We start from the raw sequence: 25001 nt of genomic DNA, 5'->3' as shown, positions 1-25001 counted from the left end.
AGCACCACCGCAGGCAGGGAAGCCTATTGCAGCCATGCAAGCATCACCCGGGGCTACCCTAAGTCCGTTAAATAGCTGACAGCGTTAGCAGCGCCGTCTTCTTCCTAGCATATACGCAACATGCTGCACGCCCAGGATTCCTCACCGAATTTGATCCGAGCTGGGTACTGATGGGTATGGGGAGGTGAACGCTGATCCGATGCCTGCGCGAGAGAGTTGGGGCTGAGCCTTCCCCTCTCCTGCCCACGCAGGCACCAGGGCTGATGGATCAGGCTCAGGTCCTTCCACCCTAGAGCCTAGATCATAACTGGATACTACGTGCTTTAGGATGAACACGGCTTTAGGATCAAGTCACAACGCTCCGCTCAGGCCACCGTCGCACGCTCCATGCTCAAAAAGCCGCAGTCCCAGAGCAGCTGTTTTACCCAAATGAATGACAAGCCAGAGCCAAGATACGGAAAGGGCCATTTATACACGAGCGTGGAATGCACAGAGCCCACCCACCCCCCTAAGACAAAGCCGGAGACCTCCCGTGCCAGGCAGTGCAGCAAGTTACAATGAAGCCAAGGAACTCCTTTCACCGTGGGTATGCTGACCCAACCCTGCTGAGACAATGGGGGATCCACCCAGGCTTAAGAGTGTGATAATCACCATTCCCAGTAATAATGAGGAATTTAAATCAATAAGTGGGGGGGGGGGGGTTGTTGAGCCCCCACTTACAAGGGCATCACAACCCAGGGCAGAGTTATTCGGTAGAGTAACAGAGGCAGCCAGAGAGAGGGTGGTGTCACCCACCCCCATCCTGGCAGTGTGGGGAGGGTCCCCTCCCCCACATTGCAGCCACTGGGCAGGTCGTATAAATGCATTTAAGATCGGGACACTGGCTGTTCTACCCCGGCCTGATCTCTGCCCGTGTCACAAGCAGGGGCCTGGTCCCAAAATCATTCCTGGCCTCGCAATGTTAGCGCCTGCCCCTGCCTTTAGACTGGTGCACAGCAGCTCCGGGCCTGCTGTTCCAGGGGTGCTGAGCCGACCGCAGCCGGGATACAGCGGGTCCCACCTACCCTGTGTCTAGGGTTAAAGCTAGACTTGTTCCACTGGAGGAGCAGGTTGGTTGCCCCAGCTCACAGGGAGCGAAATTAAGCCGGGTTCTCTCCTCCATCAGCCCCAGCTTGCTCCCTTTAAAGGCTGAACCCCAGTTTCCACAGAGATGCGCAGGTAACCAAGGGCAGGAGCTGAGCCTGCAGGATCTAGCGCTGGGGTCTGAGCAGGAACGAAGCCAGCTCCTGGGGAGATCAGCAGAGCAGACAGACGCGTGAGGCGAGTGCAACCAAGACGCAAGCCTTGAGGTCCCAATTAGTGCTAGAATCACACCTGAACCCACCACCTGACAGGGTCTAGCAAGAAGCCAGGGGCAACGTGCCCCTGAAAAACTGCTTCTCCCAGGAAGGAGGCACCACTACTGCTAGAGTGAAAACCATGGCCTACAGCTAAAGGGTACCACACCTTTCAGGGTGCCACCGAGATCCAGATGAGCGTGAGCCAAGCGTCACTGCTCAGATGTTGTCTAGATCCTGGCCTGTTGCTCAGCAACACCAGCAACCCTCGGGCTGGTGAGCTCTTAGTCTCAGCTGAAGATTGCGACTTATTTCTCCTCTGCCCGGGAATGATCTATCGACTCACCCCAGTGGTACAGGACCTCTTTGACCCCAGCCAGATGTTGGTGTTTAACTCCAGCTCCACCTTTGCTAGGCAGGCTGGTCGGCCCCAGCTAGTCATGGAGTGAAGGAGAAGGGGGTAGGAGAACCGGTGAGGGTGGGGGCTGCTGGTGGAGGATGCATCTAAGCCAGCAGCAGGGATGCATGGATTGGGTCTGGAGACCACTCTTGAAGGAGAAGGGCCAAAGTCCCCACCCCCGGCCCCGTACAAGAGACAGCAGCCCTCAGCCATCCAGAGTTCGTCTGAACTTCCTGCAGTCCGGAGAACAGGCCTGGTTCTGGGAACAGCTGCTGGAATTGCACAGGGCCATGCAGTTCTTAGCACTGCCACAAGGTGGGGCAGGGGAGCAGAGAGGCAGGAATTCAACACAAAACCCCAGCTTTCTCTGTCCTGCTTGGGAATCTTCGGCCGGGCCGCAGGCTTGGACCCGGCGGCCTCCCCACGGTCCGGGCGCTAGCGACACTCTGGGTGGATCGGCCTCACACCGCCTCGCGGGCGGCCCTGCTCTTCTTCAGCTTGGAGAGACCCTCATGGACGCCGGCTTCTGTGACCCTGCAGAGAGAAAGCGAGACACATGACCCCAGACTCTGATGGGATGGATCAGATCTGGCTGCTTCCTCTACAGCCCAAGCAAGGGTCCTGCAGCTCCTGGAACGGCAGGGGTATCATGGCAGGTTGCTAAGATTCCCCCTCCCTTATGGAAAGCAGTAACACCCGCTACACCTAGCGCCTCGACCTTGCACTGTGGAGCGGGAGCTAGATGACTCGGACTTTAAGGTCAGAAGGGACCCTCATGAGCTAGTCGAGTGGTTTTCAAAGTTCGGATCATGGAATGCAAGGCACTGGGTCGCCTTGCTCAGCTGCCAGGGACCCTGTCCCTACCTGTTCTGACACCACGCTGCGCCCCGGAGGTGGCCAGCAACAGGTCCAGCTCGTAGGCAGGGGGGCCACAGGGCTCCGCGCGCTGTCCATGCCCCAAACACAAGCTCTGCACTCCCATTGGCTGGTTCCCGGCCAATGAGAGTCGGGATGGGAGCGGTGTCTGTGGGGGGGAGCTGCTTGCGTGCCTCCGCCTAGGAGCCAGACCTACTGTTGGCCACTTCTGGGGCGCAGCGCGGTCCACAGTGTCAGGACAGGCGGGAAGTCTGCTCCTGCACCCTGGCTGTGCTGCTGACCGGAAGCCCCCAGAGGTAAGCCTGTGCCCCAACCCTGTGACCCAATCCCCCGTCCCAACCCTGACCCCCCCCCGAAACCCAGAGCCCCTTCCTGTACCCCAACTCCCTCATCCCTGGCCCCACCCAAGAGCCTGCACCCCCAGCCCAGAGCCCTGATCTCCTCCTGCACCCCAACCTCCTGCCCCAGCCCTGAGCCCCCCCAAACCTGGAGCCCCCTCGTGCACCCCAAACCCCTCATTCTGAGCTCCACCCCACAGCCCTCACACCCCAATCCTCTGCCCCAGCCCAGAGCCCTGACCCCCTCCAGCACCCCAACCCTCTGCCCCAGCCCTGGGCCCCCTCCCACACCCCAAACCCCTCATCCCCAGCTCCATTGGGTCACGCGCATTGACGATTTTCTTCAACTGGATCACCAGGAAAAAACGTCTGAAAACCACTGATCTAGTCTGACCTCCACAGGGGAGCTTGGAAGGATTCGATTTTTAGTGGTAAACGTCGAAGGTGGATTTCACCCGACATCTCCCCACACACAAATATTTCCATCGATAACTGAGAGGCAAAGTAAGAAAAATGCAGAGTTTGATCGAAGGCTGTTTACTCGGTACATTTTGCCACGGGACGTTGCCAATTGGCATTTAAAACTTTAATGTCAATTTCAACAGCCACGTCGTTAGCTAATGATTGTCTGCCCCTCCTCGATTTTCCTTGTGAACGTTTAAAAGTGATAAAAATGAGGGGAAAATACTTTAAAACAAACATTGCTATTATCCATCAAAACCATAAACATCGAATTCTGCCAAGCTTACTCATCAGGTTCACACACAGGGGGGGAAAAACTGACCCAGAATAACTCAGACCCAAATAGCTATTCTATGCAGGCAAACTGGTTGTAGCCCTGGTGGTCCCAGGATGTTCAAGAGACAAGGCGGGCGAGTTTCCCCAGCCCCAGTACCACTGGGAATGAGCCTGACTTCCCTCTTCTCAGCCCCACCCAGAGATCCAGCTGCTTACACCTGATTCATCTGCAGTTCCTCCTCCTCCTCCTCCTCATCTTGGGGCAGCTGTAGATAAGGGTTGTTCGAAGCCGGGCGGAACTTGTATCCCGTCAGGATGAAGAAAACCAAGGTGGATACTTCGACCAGGAGCTGCAAGGAAGGAAAGAAGGGTCCTCAGGCCTAGCGAGCGGAATCCAAGATCAGTGCAGCTGCTGCTGAAATGCAGCAGGCTCTGGGGTGGGACATAACAGCGCACAGCAACAGTTTAGGACGGGAAGGGAAGAATCACATAATGAGTGATAAAGAAAAAACGAGGCCTGAATGTGTATTGCCTACCCTGGAATTTGGGCAGGAAACTGACCTGGGAAAGGGAGGCTGTTGAAATGGCTGCAGCTATCTCAGACTCTTGGATTTACATGAAATCTGACCGAGTGCAGCACAGCGCCCCCTAGCACCAGCCTGCTGCAGTGGCCAGCGGGAAGAGTCCCACTGATGACAGCATTTCTCAAAGCAGCTGGGTTCTCCCTGGTGGTCTCCTAGCCAAGTAGTGGCCCAGCAGATGTCTACTTAGCACCATCTCACAGTCTCAGCTGGGTGGGCTGCAGGGTAAGCAAAGCATTGGAGATCCCCAGTCGCCACTTCCAGTCCAGAGGCAAGAAAACCTGGCCTCACCGATGGCTCTCAAAGCACTTCACCACCACTCATGCCCAGAGCCCAGCTGGGAGGAAGGGAGATGTCCCCCGTCTTGCCAATAAGGATCTTAGCGTGGATCAGTGACACTGCTAGGAATAGAAGCCAGGAATCCTGCTCCCCTCCCCTCCTCCTCACCTCGTAGAGCCACTGCCACTGGAAGGGGACGGTGAATTTGAGCAGGATGGCAATGACGCGGGAAAAGTAAATGTAACACACCACCTGGAAGAGGGGGAGAGAGAGAGAAAGAAAGCAACTGAGGCCGCGGGCAGGGTCCCGGTCCCGTCACGCAGACAGCGCTGGCGCTGCCAGCGTCCCTGAGAGAGAAGCCAGGGCCGGGGGCACCTACCATGACATAGTAATGTCTGAAAAGCTTCAGTTTCGCCAGGTTTGTGGCAGCTGGAAATAAAACAAGGGGAGTTTGTCACACGGTGCTGGGAGCAGGTTCCAGATCAGGGGGACAGAGCCCCCTCAGAGCGAGGGGGTGGGGGGAGCAGCTGGGCTTCTCGAGAGGAAGCCGAGACGGACTCACCTTTGCCATCTGTGCTGGAGGCCTCCTGAAGGTGGCGGATGGACCTGCGGACGGACAAACAGACGCTCAGCAGTTCCCGCCCTCGGCTCTGGAGCCGCGTTTCCCAGGGGCAACTCCACTGGCCCGGAGCAGACAAGCCCGCTGGGCCCATGGCCCACAGGGGCAGGATGCAAAGATCACCGCCGTGGGGACATGGCCAAGCCAAAGCAATGACTCCCATGGGATTGTGGGAAGATTCGCACCCCCTGCCCCACCCCATGAAGCCTTCAATGGTCCCATCGATCCCCAGCACTGTGTCAACCCCCCAGGTTAGTGTGCACATCCAGGACACCCCTCTGCACCGGACACTTCCCATGGGGGCCCATGGGGGGGGGGGGGGGAGTGACTGGCACCACCATGACCCCAGAGAGACGGACTTCCCTTTATAATTTATACCACCCTGGGTTTCTCCAGCATCTTCTATGCATGCATCCGTGACGGTCCCCCATAGCACCGTGGGGTCAGCGCTGATTCTGAGGGGAGATCACCCCCTACTAACCCCCCATCCTGCAATACAGCAGCATCAGGGTCACCGCTGCCTTGGGAGAGCGCCCCCTACTGACACCCCCACCCTGCAGTTTTCCTCCATCTCCCATCCAAGCACTGACCCAGCTCAGCTTGCGAGAAACTGGCGGGGCCCAACCCAAGGCGGGCCCGGCTCTTACCACACCACGGGGAAGAGGATGGCCCCGCAGCAGAGCAGGTCCACCAGGAAGAGGATCTGCTTCCAGGAGGCGTAGTCACTGCTGCCCTCCTCCGAGGACTCGATGATAATGTAAGCGATGTTTGCCAGCACCTGCGCAATGGGAAAGGCGGGTGGTGAAGGGACTTCACAGCCCTGGGCGGGCACTAACCGTCGCTGCCTAAACACCTGCCACCCCAGCGTGTGCCCTGCATCTTCCCCCCGCTTGCCAAGATGCGCGTTGCCCGGTGCAGGACGTTGCCCGGAGGCCAGAGGAGAGCAGGGCGCTACCTCCTGGCTCTTATTTAGCACTTTTCATCTGGAGATCTCCAAGCGCTTCCACAAGGAAGGACAGGACCATTATCCCCATCTCGCACATGGGTAAACTGAGGCACGGATGGGCGGGGGGAAGCAACTTGGCCGAAGTCAGCCATCTGACAAGGGGCGGAGTGGGAAGCAGACCCCACGTCTCCCAAGGTCCTGCCCAGGGCTCCATCCATGAGCTGATGGTGCTTCACCAAGGGAATCGCTTCCCCGAATCATTCGCTTTCAGCGCCGGGAGTCTGAAAGGAGCCTGGACAGAACCAGATCCAGCAGCCCCACTCCAGCCCAACGTCCCCACCCAGCACCGCTCTGACTCTGAAGGTCACCGCTCTGACTCTGACTCAGAATGGCAAGGAGGCGGCCAACCGCAGAAGTGGCCGCTGCGTAGCCAGCTCCCCCCAGCCGTTGCGCCCCTCACCTGCAGGGGGATGACGATCACGAAGAGCTTCTTCTCTTTGTCCGACAGGATGTACTTGATGAAGGCCCAGCCTGTCCCGATCAGCGCGATGGTGATGAAGAGCAGGGCGCCCTTCAGCCTGCAAGGCACCCAGAGGCAACTCAGGCGGGCGCCCTGTTCTGGGAGGCAGGGCTGGCCCAGGGCAAGCCACGGAGGGGCTGTGCGTTTCCTGAGCCAGAATGTGCTGGGACTGAAGAAACTGGGATGCTCTCCCTCCCCTGCGCAACTGCCCCTGCTCCCCACAGTGCCCCCTGCTGGGAGAGGTTGGAACTGCAGTATCCAGGAGTTTCCGCCACAGCCAGTGCTCCTGCCCCGCTCTATACAGCGTCCCCTACTGGGAGAGGCTGGGATTGGAGCGGCTAAGAGCTCCGCCCACAGCCAGCCCTCCTACACCATCCCCTGCAATTATCAGCTCCATGCAATCAATGTCCTACGGCACCCTCCAGGGCACCTCCTGCTGGGAGGACTGTAGTAGCGATACCTCCCCAGCAACCCTCCCAGTGGTGACAAGCACCACACCCCAGCCAGTGCCCCCTGGTGGGAGAAACTGGGACTACAATACTTGCAAGCTCCCCCCAGGCCCCCATCCCGGAGCCAGCTGTGATGCCGGGCTATAGAATATCACAGAATATGTTCCCTCCACGTAGGCCCCGTAACCAGACGCTCTGCACTTACAGGTGGGTCACGAAGTACATGACGGCTAAGCTCTCGATCGGGTGACCCTCGGTGTTAATGAAATAGTAGTTGATCTGAGAGAGAGAGGGGACAGAGAACGGGGTCTCAGCTGGAGCCTCCTGATTCCGGCTAGACAGGCTGGGAGAACGCCCACCATAGCCACCCAAAGGGGCCATCTGCCTGTTCGGGAGCTGGGGGCAAAGCCAGGGGGGCTCCGAGTCATTCACCTCCGTGCCAACAACCCTGCCCGGCAGGGTAACTAACGGCCATCGCGAGACGGCAGTCAGGCAGCCAGTGCATGAGATGAGTTTGACAGGTCTCAGCCCCGCATGCCAGAGACACCATTGTCTTCCTGGGGGTAGATCTGCCCTTCCCTGAGAAGGGTCAGAGATTCTTAGCAGGGGTGACACAGGCTTGTAGGGAGGGAGGGGGACACTGTCCCTGCCAGCATGCTGAGAACAGAGCGGACCCCAGGACCAGTCAGTCCAGCATGCTCAGTTTGCACCGATTCTTTTCAAGGGGCGCTGGCTTCAGGTTAACACCTTACAGGCTAGCGTCTTCCCCAGCCATACCCAATACCCCGAGCCAGCAGGCCCTGGGCACATTTCACCTCTTAGACAGAGACACGCCCGCTAAGCTGAGGACGAGGCTCACGGGGGTCGGCGGGAGCCCGACTACAGTGAACTCAGGTAGGGCCGCTGTTCAATAACACCAGGCTCTACCGGCTTTCGGTGTGCGTTCCGCACCTAGTGCAATGGGGCTTTGGTCCATGGCTGGGGCTCCTAAGAGCGACCATACTACAAACACCTCGCTCAGAGCGCTTTTCATCTATGGATCTCAAAGCACTTGGCAGCATCATTCCCATTTCATAGATGGGGAAACTGAGGCAGGGAGGCGCAGCTGGCCCGGATCAGCCAGCAGGCCAATGGCTAGCGCCCAGGTCTCTCAAGCCCTTTGTCACTGGGCCCCCCTGCATCGGCATAGCTGGCTACTTACGCTGTGAAAGAGGAGAGAAAGGGCCTTGGTATACGCTAAGGCAGCCATGAGCCAGTGGATTTTGAACACGCTGAACCTGCGGGTAGAGAGACGCAATCAGGCTGATGCCCATGGCGGTTCTGGGGGTGGAAAGGGGGCAAGGTGGGGTACAAGAGACAGGAAGGCTGCCTGCCCCCGGGAAAGCGGTGTGGACACAGCCGATCAGAGGGGTGGGGCTCACTTGTGCTGGCAGAGGAAGTAGACCCACACAGTGGCCGCGGCCAGGAAGCAAGCGGACATGACCAGATAGAGTTTGATGAGGGGGATCTCAGCAGCCGACAGGTACCCATCCGGGTTCTTCTCTCGGATCATCACCTGCAGAGGCAGAGCGGGAGCTATGGCTGGGGGAGATGCTGACTGAAAAAACCATCCCACCGCACAGGGCCGCCAGGAGATCTGATCCAGGGTGGCAGGGGAGCTCCGGGCTAGAGGGGTCCCTTGCGTTGGTCTGGAGAGGTGGGGGAACACTGGATGGACCACTGAGCTGATCCAACATGCGGGGGGCTACCAGGCTAGAGGGGCTCACTGGTCTGATCTGCCATAGCAGGGGTGCAGAAGAAGGCTGATGGGACTGGGACCAACAAACACAGACCGAGGATGTATGACAAACTCCCCCGCGTGCTGTGGCTTTGGAGATGCGTGGCGGGCCCACAGTTTGCTCTAGACTAGCTGTGCCTGGTGGATAAAGCCCTGGACTGGAACACTGAAGACCTGGGTTCGAATCCCAGACACTTGTACACCACAGCCCAGTAAGGATCCCTCGTAACCCATTCATCCAGTCTATGGCAGCATGACAAGCATTTGGGGCTCTGTGTAGGGTATCTGAGCACCTGGGCTTCTACTTAGGTTACCAGGTCTTTGGGGCAGGGACTGGCTTTGCATTCTGTGTCTGTGCAGCGCCAAGCACAGGAGGGTCCTGGGCCATGACGGGGGCTCCTAGGCACTACAGCAATACAAATATCTAGCTCAAAGCACTTCGCAGAGGAGGTCAGTATCATTATCTCCATTTTACAGATGGGGAAACTGAGGCACAGAGGGGGGAAGTGGCTTACTCAGGGAATAGGACCCAGGTCTCCTGACTCCCAGACCAGTGCTTTACTCTGCTTTCTAATCCGCCCGGAGGCAGAGAGGGGAAGTCTGTACCAGAGGATTAGAACTCTGCTGCCTCTGCTGGAGGGAGGGGGGATGACCCTCTCCTGCCTGCACACTCACGGTGATGTCGTACGGCATCTGGTTTGCCGGGGCTCTGTTGTGGCAGTTGTGAAAGTTGAGGTTGTACAGCCCTTCCGCCTCCGAGCCGATCACTACGTGGAACTGCAAGGAGAGAGGCGGGGAGACCCGAGTTACCAGTCAGGGCTCTGATCGGAGCTATCCAGGCTGACTCGTTGCAGGAGACAGGCTGAGGATACCCCCCTGCTCAGTGGAGTTCCCATTACTGACACGTTAAGACTCCAGGGGCTCTGCCCCTCCCTCCCTGGGCTGCAGCCCATTCTGGCCCTAGAAAAGCGGGGAGCAAGTCAACCCAGCAGCGGTTCTAAGGAGCAGTGTGCAGCCCTCGTTGGCCAGGACAGGCCAGCTGGGTCCAGGGCCCATTGAGCAAGGAGGTAGGGATACCAGACTAGGCCGACCAATGGCCTCGCCCCACACAGCAGGAGGCGGGATGCCATTGGACCAGGCCACTTATTTGATCTGATGTGGCCGGGAGGGGAGGGGAACAGGCTACAGGGAAGCAGAGATACCAGGATAGTCGGGACAGGCTGACCTGCCTTGGAAGTGAGGGTGGGGAGATGCCAGGCCACATGGGCCCACAGGTCTGATGGGGGTGGGGAATGCCAGGCCAGATGGGCCCACAGGTCTGCCTGGCGGGGGGGAAACGGGACGACGACACGGGGAAGAACACGAGCTGTTGGCTTGTTGCAGGAAGGCCCTTCCTCCATCCAGCTGGGCGACACTTACGCTGAAGTTGTAGGAGTCGTTCACGCTGTCTAGATCTAGGAACAGATTTTCCCCTCCGTGGCTGGAATCCTGCTGCACGAGAAAGGCCAGTAAGGACCAATGCACACAGAGCTGGAGTCGCCTGCCACACGTGGGAGAGGAGGAACGAGCAGGGCTTGCTCTGCCCGGGGAATCACCCAGATCCTGGCTTACGTGGCTCAGCCGTGCTACAGTTCCCAGCTGCTGGTCCGGGGGCCAGGGCTGCTTGTCATGCTGGCGTGAGCAACGACCGGGACTCTATCGCTGCCCGCTTCCCATCCAGCCACTGGCTCCCCAAAGCCCTCTGAAGTCTACCCCTCTCCCCAGCCTCTGCCCCACAACGGGCAGTTGGCACCCTGGGCTCTGCAGAGAGGACGGCACTGGAATCAGGAGGCGGCAGCCGCTGGCTGGGTTGGCGGAAGCCTGGGAACTGCCCTCTGCTCAGTCCCTGAAGGGCATTTACCTGCTTGCCTTCGGCCGCTGTCTTCTTCTGGGAGTCGTCCGCATCAGGCGCTTTACTAGGTTCTTTGCCAGGCGCTTTCTGCTGTCCTTCTGTGCCTGGAAGAACGAACACACCCCTGCGTCATGAACTAGATGCCATTAACTCCAGCTCCTGCTAGCGAGGCTCAGGCTGGGAGCCCCCCCGCCCCACCTCCTTTCAGGCCCTTGCATCCGTTGCTCCCCAGAAAAACAACACCCAACACAACAGGGCCTCCATCGCAGCTGTGACTGGGAAAGAACAACAATGACCTGCCTCCTTGGAATGAGGTAGCCTCAACGTCCTGTCCTAAACATGCAAAGAATCCTGTGGCACCTTATAGACTAACAGACGTTTTGCAGCATGAGCTTTCCTGGGTGAATACCCACTTCGTCGGATGCAAGAGTGGAAATTTCCAGGGGCAGGTGTGTATATATAAGCAAGCAAGAAGCAAGCTAGAGATAACGAGGTTAGATCAATCAGGGAGGATGAGGCCCTGTTCCAGCAGCTGAGGTGTGAAAACCAAGGGAGGAGAAACTGGTTCTGTAATTGGCAAGCCATTCACAGTCTTTGTTTAGTCCTGAGCTGATGGTGTTAAATTTGCAGATGAACTGGAGCTCAGCAGTTTCTCTTTGAAGTCTGGTCCTAAAGTTTTTTTGCTGTAGGATGGCCACCTTAAAATCTCCTATTGTGTGGCCAGGGAGGTTGAAGTGTTCTCCTACAGGTTTTTGTATATTGCCATTCCTAATGTCTGATTTGTGTCCATTTATCCTTTTCCTTAGAGACTGTCCAGTTTGGCCGATGTACATAGCAGAGGGGCATTGCTGGCATATATTACATTGGTGGATGTGCAGGTGAATGAACCGGTGATGGTGTGGCTGATCTGGTTAGGTCCTGTGATGGTGTTGCTGGTGTAGATATGTGGGCAGAGTTGGCATCGAGGTTTGTTGCATGGGTTGGTTCCTGAGCTATGTCCTAAACATGAGTGCCAGTGCTGGGTGGCTATTAAATAGCTGCCACATTCCACCCCCGAGATGGCTGCATTTCAAGCAGCGGGTTCCCTCTACATCTGTATCTGGCCATGTTCCCCCTAGCGCTTTGAGAGCCTTGGAACAAAGGTACCCCAGAAGCACACCGAATTACATATTGAGAGCATGGAGCAATCCTAGCGGGATCAGATGCACCTGCCGTGTTAAGCAATTAACTGCAGCGCTCTCGTTAGGGAGAAAACTAGCCCCTTCTTAAGCAGCATGGAGAAGGCTGCTTCACTCCAGGCAAATAGGAGACAGCAAGACCTGGGTGTCTAAGCCGCGTCCAGTCTCCCTCACCTTTATTGGCAGCAGCCTGGTCCTTGCTATCCGAGCCTCCATTCTGCACCTCGGGGAGCAGACCGGAATAAATCTGCAGCTTCTTCTGCTCTCCGAGCTGCCGCACTTGGACTCTGAAAGGACAGAACCGAGCGTCAGTACGGGAGGCGTGACACAACGGAGATGGGTTCGCCTCCAAGAGTCAGAAGGGACGTGGAGAGGGGATGGGATCAGTTATGCAAAGGGTTGTTTAGTTGGTCGCTGGGGGCCAGGACTCCTGGGTTCTGTTCCTAGCTCTCAAAGAGGAATGTGTGGTTATAACTGGCAGCCAGGACTCCTGGGTTCTACTCCCAGCTGGGAGAGGGCTGGGAGGGTGTAGTGCTCAGAGTAAAAGTAACAGTTTGATTTATTTGCTGCCTTTTCCATTTCACTGTGTAACCTCCTGTTACACGCGGATACATAGGAGCACCTGACTGATCTTCTGTCTACCATTCACTCATTAATTTATACACCGTTATCTCATCTTATTTATTCCCTCTCTAATCCCAGTCATCTCTCACTCGGTTCTCACATACCACCTGATATCAGGGGTGGTTGCAGGCAGTGCTGGTGACAACATGAGCTGTCTGCATATTTGCTAGGGGCTGCTCTGATCCCTAGACCCGGAAGAGTCAAGGTACTAGGCTAATTTGCCATTAATGGCTCCAGTCAATTTAGCGGGAGGCCAGATGAGGAGTCCAATGAAATATATATAAGCACAGACAGAATTTCACTTGCTTTTTCTGTTTGACGTCAATGAGGAAGAGGATTCGTGACTCCGCTCCGGTTTGTTCCAAGGTGCAGTTATGAGATTCCTTTCCCTGCAGAGAGGAAAACTGCCCCCCCGTCAGATCAGACAAAAAACACGTGTACAAACTCTCTTAATTACCACCATCAGGATTTACACTAGGCCCCAAATCAGGGCCCTGCTGTGTCAGATGCTGTACATAGTAAGAGACAGTCCCTGCCTCAGAGAGCTTACAATCTAAATAGCCGAGACACAGGGAGGGAGGGGATGTGACACTCAACAGGTCAGTGGCACAGCTGGGAACAGAACTGAGGTCCTATCAACTTCTAGTCCAGAGCGCTACCCACTAGGCCCTGCTGCCTCTCCAAGGGACTGATTCACATTCACTTCCCCTAATGCCAGTCTTTCCAGCGGCTCCCAGAGGTAACTGATGGCAGATTCTGGACATTCCCCCTTCCGGATTCCTTTGCAACAGCCTAGCCCTAGCGAACCCGTCTGGGTTCCATGCGGTGAAGCCAGTCAGCAGTGCTCAGGGCATCGGCCAGAAGGGGTCACTCAAGAGAAACACATCACCCATTGCCCCCCGAAAACAGTCCCCCGCCAGAACACCAGCGCTTCCCAAACAAACTCTGACGAGTTCGTGCGCACACAGAGAATGGCAACTCACTGGGTAGGAGAGGGCCTCGCGAATCCTCGTCCTGGACAAGCTGAAGCCGACCTGGAAAGAAAAAGGATTCATCTGTTATAACCAAGCCCTTCTCCACCAGCAAGGGGCAGATCCCTGAGCCTTCGGCAGATGGGGAAGGCTCAGGTGGGGCAGCCAGCCACAGTGTCTCCCATACAAGGCATGAAGATGCCCCATGATACAGTTACGGCCCTCCAGGCCAGCTCGCTGATCAGCTCCAGGAGGCCCGAAGGTATCCGGCTACTTGGATTTCTTACCAAATGGACTGAGTGTTGGGGGCTGTCCATAAGTTATTTGGCCAACCTCAAAAAACGTGTTAAGACCCACCCACCCCTTGGAACACTGAAACCCACCAAATTAAGGGACCCATCCAGCCCCTAATGCATTACAGATTTTATGGACAGACCCTTGGAGGGGGGGCCCTGCTGGCTGCTTCTACCTGCGGTCCCCAACGTGGTGCCTGTGGGTGCCATGGCACCCGCCAGGGCATTTATGTGCACCCGCCTAGTGCCCAGCAAGGGAGACAAGCCGCGGCCCTGCGCCTGCTGGGGACAGAGAACTCCGGGGCTGCAGGCTGCGGGCGCTGGTGTTCTCAGTCCCAGGTAGGCGCAGGGCCGTGGCTTAAGCCAGAGAGAAGCCGCGGCTCCACGCCTGCCGGGGACAGAGAACTCTGAGGCTGCAGGCGCCTGTGTTCTCTGTCCTCGCGGCTTCTCTCTAGATTCATATATTATGTAACATTAAATATGATGTTTTTCGTATTATTTAATGTACAAATACAAAATAAGCCTTGAAAAATTGTTGGCGCCCGCCACACTCTTCTGAAAACATGAATGTGCTACTGGCCACAAAAAGGCTGGGGACCACTGGTCTAGGGTATGTCTCCACCGCAGTCACAGAGTTAACTCGGGCTCTTATTCGGGTGGTTGCCTCTACCCCCCGTCCCATCCACACACAAAACCCTCCCCCAGCTGGCCTAGCTGAGGGTATAGGCCAGAGCCAGGGATCTGATCTGCCTTAGGTACTTAAACGAGCCCCCCCACACACGACCTCACAATATTTCATGTATTTAACCTTCCCAGTGCTGTTAACATCTTCCCCCCCCTTAAGTATCTCTCTGGGCCTCTATTCTCCATCTAAGTGACTTGCCCAAGGTCACACAGGAAGTCGGTGGCAGAGCATAGAACTGATTTCTATGTAGGCTAGGGACCTGGGCCATTCTTCCTCTGCCTAATTTGAACCCAGGACAGCAGGTGTCTCAGACCTGAAGTTTAGCTCAACTCAGCCATCTCTGCTCCCATTGGTGAGAATGCTAGATTCACTGCAGGAGCGCCCCGCAGGTGTGAAGCACCCTGGCACGGTACCATTCACACCCACAGTCCCCTTGGGAATCACAGGGGGGTGGAGGGTGGTCGCTCTCTGGCGTGCACCACGAACTACTACGTGACTGAGTCCTCCTGAGAAGAGCCGCGGCGTTTACCCAAGGCTTGTCCTGCTTGGCGCTGCCAAGGCCGAGATGCAGCCGGCTCACGTTCACCTCCAGGGAGCCATTCGCGTAGAAGCCGAAGGTGTTCAAATGGATGTCAGCCCTCTTCTCGCCCTGAAATAGACGAGGCAGGAAGCCATCACACGACCAAGCCTATTAGGCTGGCTAGCAACAGCAGCAAAACACGCCACTCCCCTGAATGGGAAACAAGGGCCAGCCCCACGCAGCAGCCTCCAGCCAGGGGGCCAAGCCTCGAGGTGGCCTTTTCAGTCAGGCTGGTGCAGCCAGCCAGAGAGATGAGTGGGGCCCAGCACGCCTCTTCCACCCTTGGCTGGCCAGATTTATCTCACCTCGCAAGCTGCAGAGGCATCAGAATTGCTTCCCCTTCAGAAGAGGAAGTGACTCCCGAGGCGCAGGGTGAGCAGAGGCTGAAGCAGGAGCGAGATTAACGGTTTTTGGATCCAGCTCACGTGTCTGCATCAGCCAAGCGCCATTTCGTCACACAGGGTCACCTGGGACCTGGCAACGTGGTGACCCATAGGGATGGGACTGCTCTAAATCTAACCCAGCCCACAAACTGCAGTGATGGGCTGCTCCCGTTGACACAGCTGCTTAAAGAAGACGAGTTCATTGCTCAGCCCCGGACAGGCTCAGAGCGGGACTGAGCCCAGGATCTGAGCCATGTTTTTCTCCCGGAGAAGGGAGTCAGCTGTGACGCTGCCTAAATCAAAGCCTGAGAACTGAGCACTCCTCCCAGCCCGTAGGGAAGCTCACACCTGGATCCAAGCTTCCTAGCCAGCTCCGATCTCTGTTAAGGGGGCAAATCAAACCCCAGACATCAGCACCCCCTCCGAGCGCACATGAATGTTAGACCTGAGCTCTGGTCTGTTTGTAATGAAAATAATAGATCTCCTGCCCCCAGATCAGACTGGGATGTGTGAGAGGAGAGGGAGCAGTGGACGGAGAAGAACAGGTTTGGAGGATGGGGGGGGGGAGTTGGGTGAGTAGAATGGGGGGCAGCCAGTCATCCAGCGGATGTGGAAAGAAAGCAACCCCCCATGTAGCCAATGAGTTCATTTGATCATTTAATTCTGTTATCTAGTGTCCCAGCTAATACACGTTATTTGCGTTTCAGTTGCTAGATAAACATCATCCACATACTGAAATAAAACAGAAAGCTTGGAAAACCTGGCTGACCCCCTTCGCAGCTGCCCATGCCTGAGGGGCCAACCCCCTGTTCCTTATCTGGGCTTCCACACCCCAGAAACATTGGGCTGCCCGCACACGTAACCACAGCCCAGGCGTTGGACAATCAGCCTGTTATGTCTTCATGTGACATTGTTTCAACACCATGCAAACTCAGATCTGCTCCGGACTTCCCCCAGGCCTCATCTGGTGATCCCCCAAACACCAATGGCCTTGTCCACATAAGGTCCCCCAGCTACCCAGGCCCCCCCTCTCACCCACCGCTGGAAGTCCAGGAACTGCTGCGTTAGGGGTCCCCAAGGGAGGAGCTGGTCAGGGCCAGGCGCCACGGGACGGAGTGGCAGAGGGGACAGTTGTGGGGGGCGGGGGCGGTGATGATGTGGAAGGGCCCAGGTGGATGATGGGGAAGGAGTAACTGAGGCAGGGTCAGGAAGTCCCATCCTGGGATTATGATCCCCCACCCGAGGGGGGTCCAGTCCTGTCCCAGGGGAGGGGGTTCCCAGCTCAGGAGTTGGCCTCATGGGGGGGGGGGGGGGTCAGTCCTTCCACAGGAGGTGGGAGGGGTCGGTGCCGGTACCCGGGGCAGGGTCCGGGCCGATCCCTGGGCAGGGGGGAGGGTCCGGTCCGGTCCCGGGGAGGGGGGAGGGGGCCGGTCCGGTCCCGGGGAGGGGGGAGGGGGCCGGACCGGTCCCTGGGGAGGTGGAGGGAGGGGGAAGGGTCCGGTCCCTGGGGAGGGGGAGGGAGGGGGAAGGGTCCGGTCCGGCTGGGAAGGGGAGGGAGGGGGAAGGGTCCGGTCCGGTCTCTGGGGAGGGGGGGAGGGGGGAGGGTCCGGTCTCTGGGGAGGGGGAGGGAGGGGGGAGGGTCCGGTCCGGTCTCTGGGGAGGGGGAGGGAGGGGGGAGGGTCCGGTCCGGTCTCTGGGGAGGGGGAGGGAGGGGGGAGGGTCCGGTCCGGTCTCTGGGGAGGGGGGAGGGTCCGGTCCGGTCTCTGGGGAGGGGGGAGGGTCCGGTCCGGTCTCTGGGGAGGGGGGAGGGTCCGGTCCGGTCTCTGGGGAGGGGGGAGGGTCCGGTCCGGTCTCTGGGGAGGGGGGAGGGGGAGGGGGAAGGAGGGGGAAGGGTCCGGTCCGGTCCCTGGGAGGGGGAGAGTCCGGTCCGGTCCCTGGGGGGGGGGAGAGTCCGGTCCGGTCCCTGGGGGGGGGGAGGGAGGGGGAGGGTCCGGACCGGACCCTCCCCCCTCCCTCTCCCCAGGGACCGGACCGGACCCTCTGGGAGGGGGAGGGAGAGAGGGGGAAGGGTCCGGTCCGGTCTCTGGGAGGGGGAGGGGGAGGGGGAGGGAGAGAGGGAGGGAGGGGGAAGGGTCCGGTCCGGTCTCTGGGAGGGGGAGGGAGGGGGAAAGGTCCGGTCCGGTCCGGTCCCTGGGGAGGGGGGAGGGGGAGGGGGAAGGAGGGGGAAGGGTCCGGTCCGGTCCCTGGGAAGGGGGGGAGGAGAGTCCGGTCCGGTCCCTGGGGGGGGGGGGAGAGTCCGGTCCGGTCCCGGGGTGGGGGAGGGGGAGGAGGGTCCGGACCGGACCCTCCCCCTCCCTCCCCCTCCCCAGGGACCGGACCGGACCCTCTGGGAGGGGGAGGGGGAGGGAGGGGGAAGGGTCCGGTCCGGTCCCTGGGAGGGGGAGGGGGAGGGAGGGGGAGGTCCGGTCCGGTCCGGGGGAGGGGGAAGGGTCCGGTCCGGTCTCTGGGGAGGGGGAGGGGGAGGGGGAGGGAGGGGGAAGGGTCCGGTCCGGTCCCTGGGGGGGGGGGAGAGTCCGGTCCGGTCCCTGGGGGGGGGGAGAGTCCGGTCCGGTCCCGGGGAGGGGGAGGGGGAAGGGTCCGGTCCGGTCCGGTCTCTGGGAGGGGGAGGGGGAAGGGTCCGGTCCGGTTCCGGGGATGGGGAAGGGTCCGGTCCGGTCCGCTCTCTGGGAGGGGGAGAGTCCGGTCCGGTCTCTGAGAGGGAGAGGGGGAAGGGTCCGGTCCGGTCCCGGGGATGGGGATGGGGAGGGGGAAGGGTCCGGTCCGGTCCGGTCCCTGGGGGGGGGAGAGTCCGGTCCGGTCCCTGGGAGGGGGAGGGGGAGGGGGAAGGGTCCGGTCCGGTTTCCCCAGGCCGCGCTCACCGTCAGCACCAGGCGGTGGATCCGGCCCGCGGCGCCCCCGAGCAGCAGCAGCAGCAGCAGCGGGAGGAGCCCCCCCGAGGCCCCGGGCCGCCCCCGACTCCGGCCGAACATCCCTGGGCACCGGCTGGCCGCCCCACCTCGTCCCGTTCCGGCCACTCAGCCTCCGCCCCCCCGCCTGCCTCCGCGTCCGCCAATCGGCGCGCCGCGACGCCGCCTCGCCGCGAATCATCGCCCACCTCGTCGATTGCACCCGCCCCCTACCGGGAAGGTGAACCCATACGAGCGCGATGTCAGTTATCCCCGCCCACAGACCTTGAGGTTGACAGGGAAACGCACCAATGGTAGCGCTTCCCATGCTGCCTTGGGCTGGAACTACATTTCCTATGATGCCTAGCGCTAGAAACTACATTTCCCATCAGCCCGAGGGGCTAACCCTATATTTCCCATGATGCCTAGCCAAAGAGGCTTCCCCTTCCTGGAGATCATTGGCTGGAACTACAATTCCCAGGATGCTCTAGGACCTTTACCTTGCAGCCACCTGTTGCGGGGGGTATAGCAGCTCTGCAGCAACATGGGGCAGTGAATGGCAAAATCCCTAATTCTCAAACTGTGGGTCGTGACCCCATTCTAATGGGGTCGCCAGGGCCTGAAGCCTGAGCCCCACCACCTGGGGCTGAAGCCTTTGGGATTCTGTGTAACCCCCCTGCCTGGGATGATGGGGGCTCAGGCTTCAGTCCCCTCTCTGCGGTCAGAAGGGGGTCACGGTGCAATGAAGTCTGAGAACCCCCTGCCCTGAGACAATGGAAAGGGTGGACTTGGGAGCCAGGACGCTTGGGATCTAGGACCAGCTCTGGGAGGGATTGTGGGGAGGGGTGGTCTAGCAGTTGGAGCCAGGACCCAGGTTCTAGGCTCAGCTCTGGGCGGGATTGGAGGGGGATGGTCTAGCACAGATCGGCAACCTTCGGCACCTGGCTCACCAGGGTAAGCCCCCTGGCAGGCCAGGCCGGTTTGTTTACCTGCCACTTTCAGCTGATGGCGGCTCCCGCTGGCCACCGCTTCCCGCCACCTGCATTGGCCTGGAGCGGTGAACCACGGCCAGTGGGAGCCACGATCAGCCGAACCTGTGGATGCGGCAGGTAAACAAACCGTCCCGGCCCGCCAGGGGGCTTACCCTGGTGAGCCACGTGCCGAAGGTTGCCGATCCCTGGTCTAGCAGTTAGAGCTGGGAGCCAGGACCCCGGGTCCTATCCTGGCTCTAGGAGGAGGTGTAGTCTAGTGGTTAGAGCAGTGGAAAGCTGGGAGTCAGGACCCTTTGGTTCTATTCCCATTAGATTTTCCAAGGGAGGGGTGAGGCTTCCCAGAGGGGTTCTGAAGCTCAGTACATACGTGTTAGTAAAGATTGTTTTAAGGTCCTGGCATAGATGCTGCTGGAGTCAGGTGAACTATGAACATGAATAATTCATCACAACTTGCCAAAACAGCAGGGGCTTTTCCATAACCACAACTGCTGGGTGCTGCAATTTTATGTCTCATCTACAAAACTGCATCTGCACCGCACCCTCCTCATACCACACTGGAGCCTTGGCTTCCAGCTGAGTCATAGGACAGAGCACCTCTGCCTACAGCCCAACACCTCTGCCTAACCCTCGCTAATTAATTCATGATTATTAGGTGTCTTGCAATAGCATTTTTAGGCCCCAACCATATAACAAGGAGACAGTCCCTGCTCCAAAGAACTTACAGACCGAGACAGTAGACAGCAGGTGATCAAATAAACAGCTGTCTGGTGAGGGGAGCACAAGGAAACAATGAGATGATACTGATTAGCATGAAAAACTGATCATCTCAAATCAGTAGCCTCATCCCATCAAGTTTTTTTATGAGCATCCCAGCAGAGAAGAATTTTAAGGAAGGCTTGGAAGGAGAAAATGCTTGGAGAATGCTCAAAGATGCTTGTGGGGGAAAAAGTTTAAATGAACATTTAAGACTGCCATCATTTCTGGAAAGAGGATGGCCTTGGTGTGGATGTGATACCTTGATACATTATAAGAGGGGATAGATAGGGTGGGGATAGGCCATGAAAGGGGTTAAAATGAAGACTAGTAGCTTAGCTTTCTCACTTTGGCAACACTCCTCTCGCTTGTTATGGCAATAAAGCAACGCTGAGCTGAAAGCCAGTGGGATCACAACTAGAGCTGGTGCAGTGGTGAGCTGGAGCCGGTTCCCACAGGTTCCCAAGAACCGGTTGCTAAAATTAGACCTCCGTGGAGAACCGGTTGTTAAAGGGCCAGGGGGTGGGCAAAGAACTCCAGTCCGCGGGCCAGACCATCCTGTTGCTCCCAGGATTCCCAGCTGGGGAGGCTGAGGCTCCCCCAGCCCTTCCCCCGCTTCCCCCCAGCTGTAGCGTGGCCAGCCGTCGGCATCAGCTGGGCAGCTCAGCTGAGCTCCGGAGTCGTCCTGCTGTTTTGAGCTGCCGGCAAGGTAAGAGGGGAGGGGGCTGCAAGCTCTAGGACTGCTGAGGGGGCAAGTGGGGCAATTTGCCCCAGGCTTTGCAGGGCCCCCCGGCCCCACGAGTATGTCTCCCCCTGCCTCGGCCCCTCCCCCACTCTTAAATCAGAACTTTTTTATAGGGAACCAGTTGTTAAGATTTTGGCAGCTCATCACTGGGGGTGGGAAATTGTCCTGCAAGAGTTTGGTATTTTGAAATTTTTTCCACATCTTGATCTCGAATCAGGTTAAAAAGTCAAAATATCAAAAATTCATGGAGTAATCCAAAAAAATATTGAGCCATTGAGTCAATCAGAACATTTTGCTTTGATAATTTAGCAGCGTTGCATCTGAAGAAGTGATTTTTTTACCCACGAAAGCTTATGCCCAAATAAATCTGTTAGTCTTTAAGGTGCCACCGGACTCCTTGTTGTTTTTGTGGATCCAGGCGAACACGGCTACCCCCGATACTTGATTCCAATTTTGACCTTTTAAAAATAAATTTTACATTTTTGCTATACATTCATGAACATTTCAAAATGAGACGTTGCTTGGAACTAAAAAGAAGAAACTTTCATTTTGAAAATGTGGAAACGTCACAGGTGCCAAGTTTTTAACCTGCCGGAGAGTGCTCCACCTGGCTCCGCCCAGACTCCACCCCCACCTCACCCCACCCCTTCCCCCAAAGCCCCATCCCACCCTGCATATGCCCCTTCATGACTTGGCCATCATTCCAGAGGACATGCTTTCATGCTGATGACGCTTGTTAAAAAAAAATGTGTTAATTAAATTTGTGACTGAACAAACTGGGTGAGAATTGTATGTCTCCTGCTCTGTTTTACCCACATTCTGCCATATATTTCATATTATAGCAGTCTCGGATGATGACCCAGCACATGTTGTTCATTTTAAGAACACTTGTCACTGCAGATTTCACAAAACGCAAAGAAGGTACCAATGTGAGATTTCTAAAGATAGCTACAGCACTCGGCCCAAGATTTAAGAATCTGAAGTGCCTTCCAAAATCTGAGAGGGATGAGGTGTGGAGTGTGCTTTCAGAAGTCTTAATAGAGCAACACTCCAGTGCAGAAACTACAGAACCTGAACCACCGAAAAAGAAAATCAACCTTCTGGTGGTGGCATCTGACTCAGATGATGAAAATGAACATGCATCGGTCTGCTCTGCTTTGGATTCTTATCAAGCAGAGTCTGTCATCAGTATGGACGCATGTCCCCTGGAATGGTGGTTGAGCCATGAAGGGACATATGAATCTTTAGTGCATCTGGCACGTAAATATCTTGCGATTCCAGCTACAACAGTGCCATGAGAACACCTGTTCTCACTGTCAGGTGACATTGGAAGCAAGAACTGGGTAGTATTATCTCCTGCAAATGTAAACAAACTTGTTTGTCTGAGCGATTGGCTTCACAAGAAGTAGGACTTGCAGGCTCTTTAATTTTACATGGTTTTATTTTTGAATGCAGTTTTTTTGTACATAATTCTACATTGGTAAGTTCAACTTTCATGGTAAACAGATTGCACTACTGCACTTGTATGAGGTGAATTGAAAAATACTATTTCTGTTGTTTTTTTACAGTGCAAATAGTTGTAATCAAAAACCAGTATAAAGTGAGCACTGCACACTTCCTATTCTGTGTTGTAACTGAGATCAATATATTTGAAAATGTAGAAAACATCCACAAATATTTAAATAAATGGTATTTTATTATTGTTTAACAGTGCCATTAATCACGATAATAAATTTTAATTGCTTGACAGACCTATTATTTATTTATTTGTATTACCTTAGCAACTCAGAGACCTAGTTAAGGTTTAATTTAACTCTGTCACGCCACCTAAAAAACCTCCTCTCCTTCTTTAACCCTTCCCATAAATAAGCCCATTGAAATATATTTAGAACCACAAGGGTAGGGGGACCATAATGACACAAGAATGGCCATACTGGGTCAGCCCAATGCTCCATCTAGCCCAGGATCCTGTCTTCCAGCAGTGGCTGGTGCCAGATGCTTCAGAGGGAATGAACAGATCAGGGCATTTTTGAGTGATGCCTCTCCTGTCATCCAGCCCCAGCTTCTGGCAGTCGGAGGTTTAGGTACACCCAGAGCATGAGGCTGGGTCCCTGACCATCTTGGCTAATAGCCATTGCTGGAACTGTCCTCCAGGAACTTAGCTCATTCTTTTCTGAACTCATTTATACATTTGGCCTTCACAACATCCCCCGGCAATGAGTTCCACAGGTTGGCTGTGTGAAGAAGAACTTCCTTGTTTTGGTTTAAACCTTCTGCCTAATAATTTCATCAGCTGACCCTTAGTTCTTGTGTTATGTGATGAGGTGAATGCCACTTCCCTACTCACTCTCTCCACACCAGTTATGATTTTAGAAACCTCTACCATTTATATTGTGGCTTTATGACATTTTCTATCTTATTTTCTATCCCTTTCCTAGTGGTTCCTAATATTCTGTTCGCTTTTTTGACTGAGGCTACACATTAAGCAGATTTTCTCAGACAATTATCCATGACGATACCAAGATCTCTTTCTTAAGAGGTCACAGCTCATTTAGATCCCATCATTTTATATATAGCTGGGATTTCATTTTCCAATGTGCGTTACTTTTCACTTATCAAGGTTGAATTTAATCTGCCATTTCCTTGCCCAGTCAGTGAGATCCCTTTGTAACACGTCAGTCAGCTTTGGACTTACCTAGCTTGAGTAATTTTGTGCTGTCTGCAAATTTTGCCACTTCACTGTTCATCCCCTTTTTCCAGATCATTTATGAATATGTTGAAGACCACAGGTCCCAGTACAGCTCCCTGGCCCACTATTTCCCTCTCTCCACTGTGAAAACTGACCATTTATTCCTCCCCTTTGTTTCCCATCTTTTAACCAGTCACTGATCCGCAGGACCTTCCCTCTTATCCAGTGTCTGTTTAGTTTGCTTAAGAGTGTTTGCTGAAGGACCTTTGTGACAATCAGGGTCCAAACACCCCAGGGTGTCATATACACTATTGCTGTACTAGAAAAATGTATTGAGGAAAGTCTTTTATGACAGCTGGTGACACGCTGGTGATTAATATGACAGTGAAATGTCTGTATTAACACTCATGTGACAAATTATGGATACATACGGATATTAGGCTTTCAAGTCGGTGCCCAAACAAAGGGATACACAGGTTTTCTCCCAGACAGGAGGGAAGGCAGCTACCTACCTGTCTCCAATGTAAATTAAGCATGGTGGAATCAAAACAGTGGTCACACCATCAAAGCAGCAGGGGGATGGGAAGGCAACAGGAAGGTCCTCCTGACTCGGGGGATACAACAGTGAGGTTTGGGAAACTTGAACAGAAGCAAAGAGCCGTTCTGGGATCCATCAGCTGGGAGAACAAAGAAGCCAGCACTTTATCTATGGAAGATGGAACCTCCTGCTAACGAAGCTGGAGAACGCAGAGGTCGTGTTTAGCCAGAGGCTGCTAGGGGAGGAGAGATGGGAGGCCGGGTGTCAGAGTGAGCCGGCTGACCTGGAGCAATAGAAACTTGTTGACCAGGACAAATGTAGGCAGCACGAACAGCAGAAGAGGGTCAAAGCAGGCCCATAGGACCCAGGAGGAGGAGGGCCTAGGGATGTGCTGGATCAGGGGCTAGCCAGCAACCAGATGTGGGAATGCCGGACCCCATTGCTTTGCCCGTAGCCTGGATCATTGTGGGCCCTAAAGGTTGTTCTGGGATTCGGAAAGTGGGAAGTGTTTTTTTCTTGGTGTTTGTTATTTTCTGTATTGATATAACCCGAGGGTGCTCAGGTACAAGCCTGCCAGGGCCAGACTCAGTGAACCCTCACTGGGGAAACTGAGTCAGTGCAGAGTGTGTCTGTGGCGCAGCTAAGAGATGCGGTGGGCCAAAATCTGCTGGGAGCGGTGCGTCACTAATACAGCTGTGGGCCAGTCCTTTGCTGAGAGCAGGGAAGACTGGGAAAGCTGTGGGCCAGAACACCACTGACAGCAGGGAAACTGAGGCACGGCTAAACAGTGCGATGGCTGAAAAACTGCTGGGTGCAGGTAGCCATTAGTACAGCTAAGTAAATAGCTGTGAGCTAGCACGCCGCTGAGAGCAGG

The 25001-nt window shown here is 56.1% G+C and overlaps 1 protein-coding gene across 2 annotated transcripts; it reads right to left on the bottom strand.

Moving 5' to 3' along the window:
- Positions 1-453: 453 nt before the first annotated feature.
- LOC123353445 (protein GPR108-like) lies at positions 454-18539 on the bottom strand. Of its 2 annotated transcripts, none has more exons than XM_044994535.1 (18): positions 18384-18539; positions 15032-15151; positions 13537-13587; positions 12860-12957; positions 12071-12216; positions 10761-10855; positions 10280-10351; positions 9536-9637; positions 8505-8638; positions 8285-8360; positions 7289-7362; positions 6575-6692; positions 5816-5946; positions 5112-5155; positions 4929-4978; positions 4718-4801; positions 3906-4039; positions 454-2271 (listed from the first exon to the last, which is right to left on the bottom strand). In XM_044994535.1, exons 1-18 carry the CDS (start codon positions 18492-18494, stop codon positions 2199-2201), a joined length of 1713 nt encoding a protein of 570 aa, XP_044850470.1. In that variant the 5' UTR covers positions 18495-18539; the 3' UTR covers positions 454-2198. The 2 variants fall into 2 exon arrangements, with proteins under 2 accessions (XP_044850470.1, XP_044850472.1); XM_044994537.1 differs by having other exon boundaries at positions 12104-12216.
- Between the last annotated feature and the right edge of the window lie 6462 nt (positions 18540-25001).

This window comes from Mauremys mutica, chromosome 20 (assembly GCF_020497125.1).
Source record: "Mauremys mutica isolate MM-2020 ecotype Southern chromosome 20, ASM2049712v1, whole genome shotgun sequence".
Taxonomy (NCBI): Eukaryota; Metazoa; Chordata; order Testudines; family Geoemydidae; genus Mauremys; species Mauremys mutica.
This window is presented reverse-complemented; position numbering and strand designations above follow the sequence as displayed.

Coding starts and splice junctions, on each gene's coding strand:
- LOC123353445 (XM_044994535.1), bottom strand. CDS start 18,494: ATGTTCGGCCGGAGTCGGGGGCGGCCCGGGGCCTCGGGGGGGCTCCTC. Junction 10,856..12,070: donor GACGCGGCTTAGACACCCAG/GTCTTGCTGTCT, acceptor TCGTTCTTCCAG/GCACAGAAGGACAGCAGAAA. Junction 2,272..3,905: donor GAACTGCAGATGAATCAGGT/GTAAGCAGCTGG, acceptor TTCTCTCTGCAG/GGTCACAGAAGCCGGCGTCC.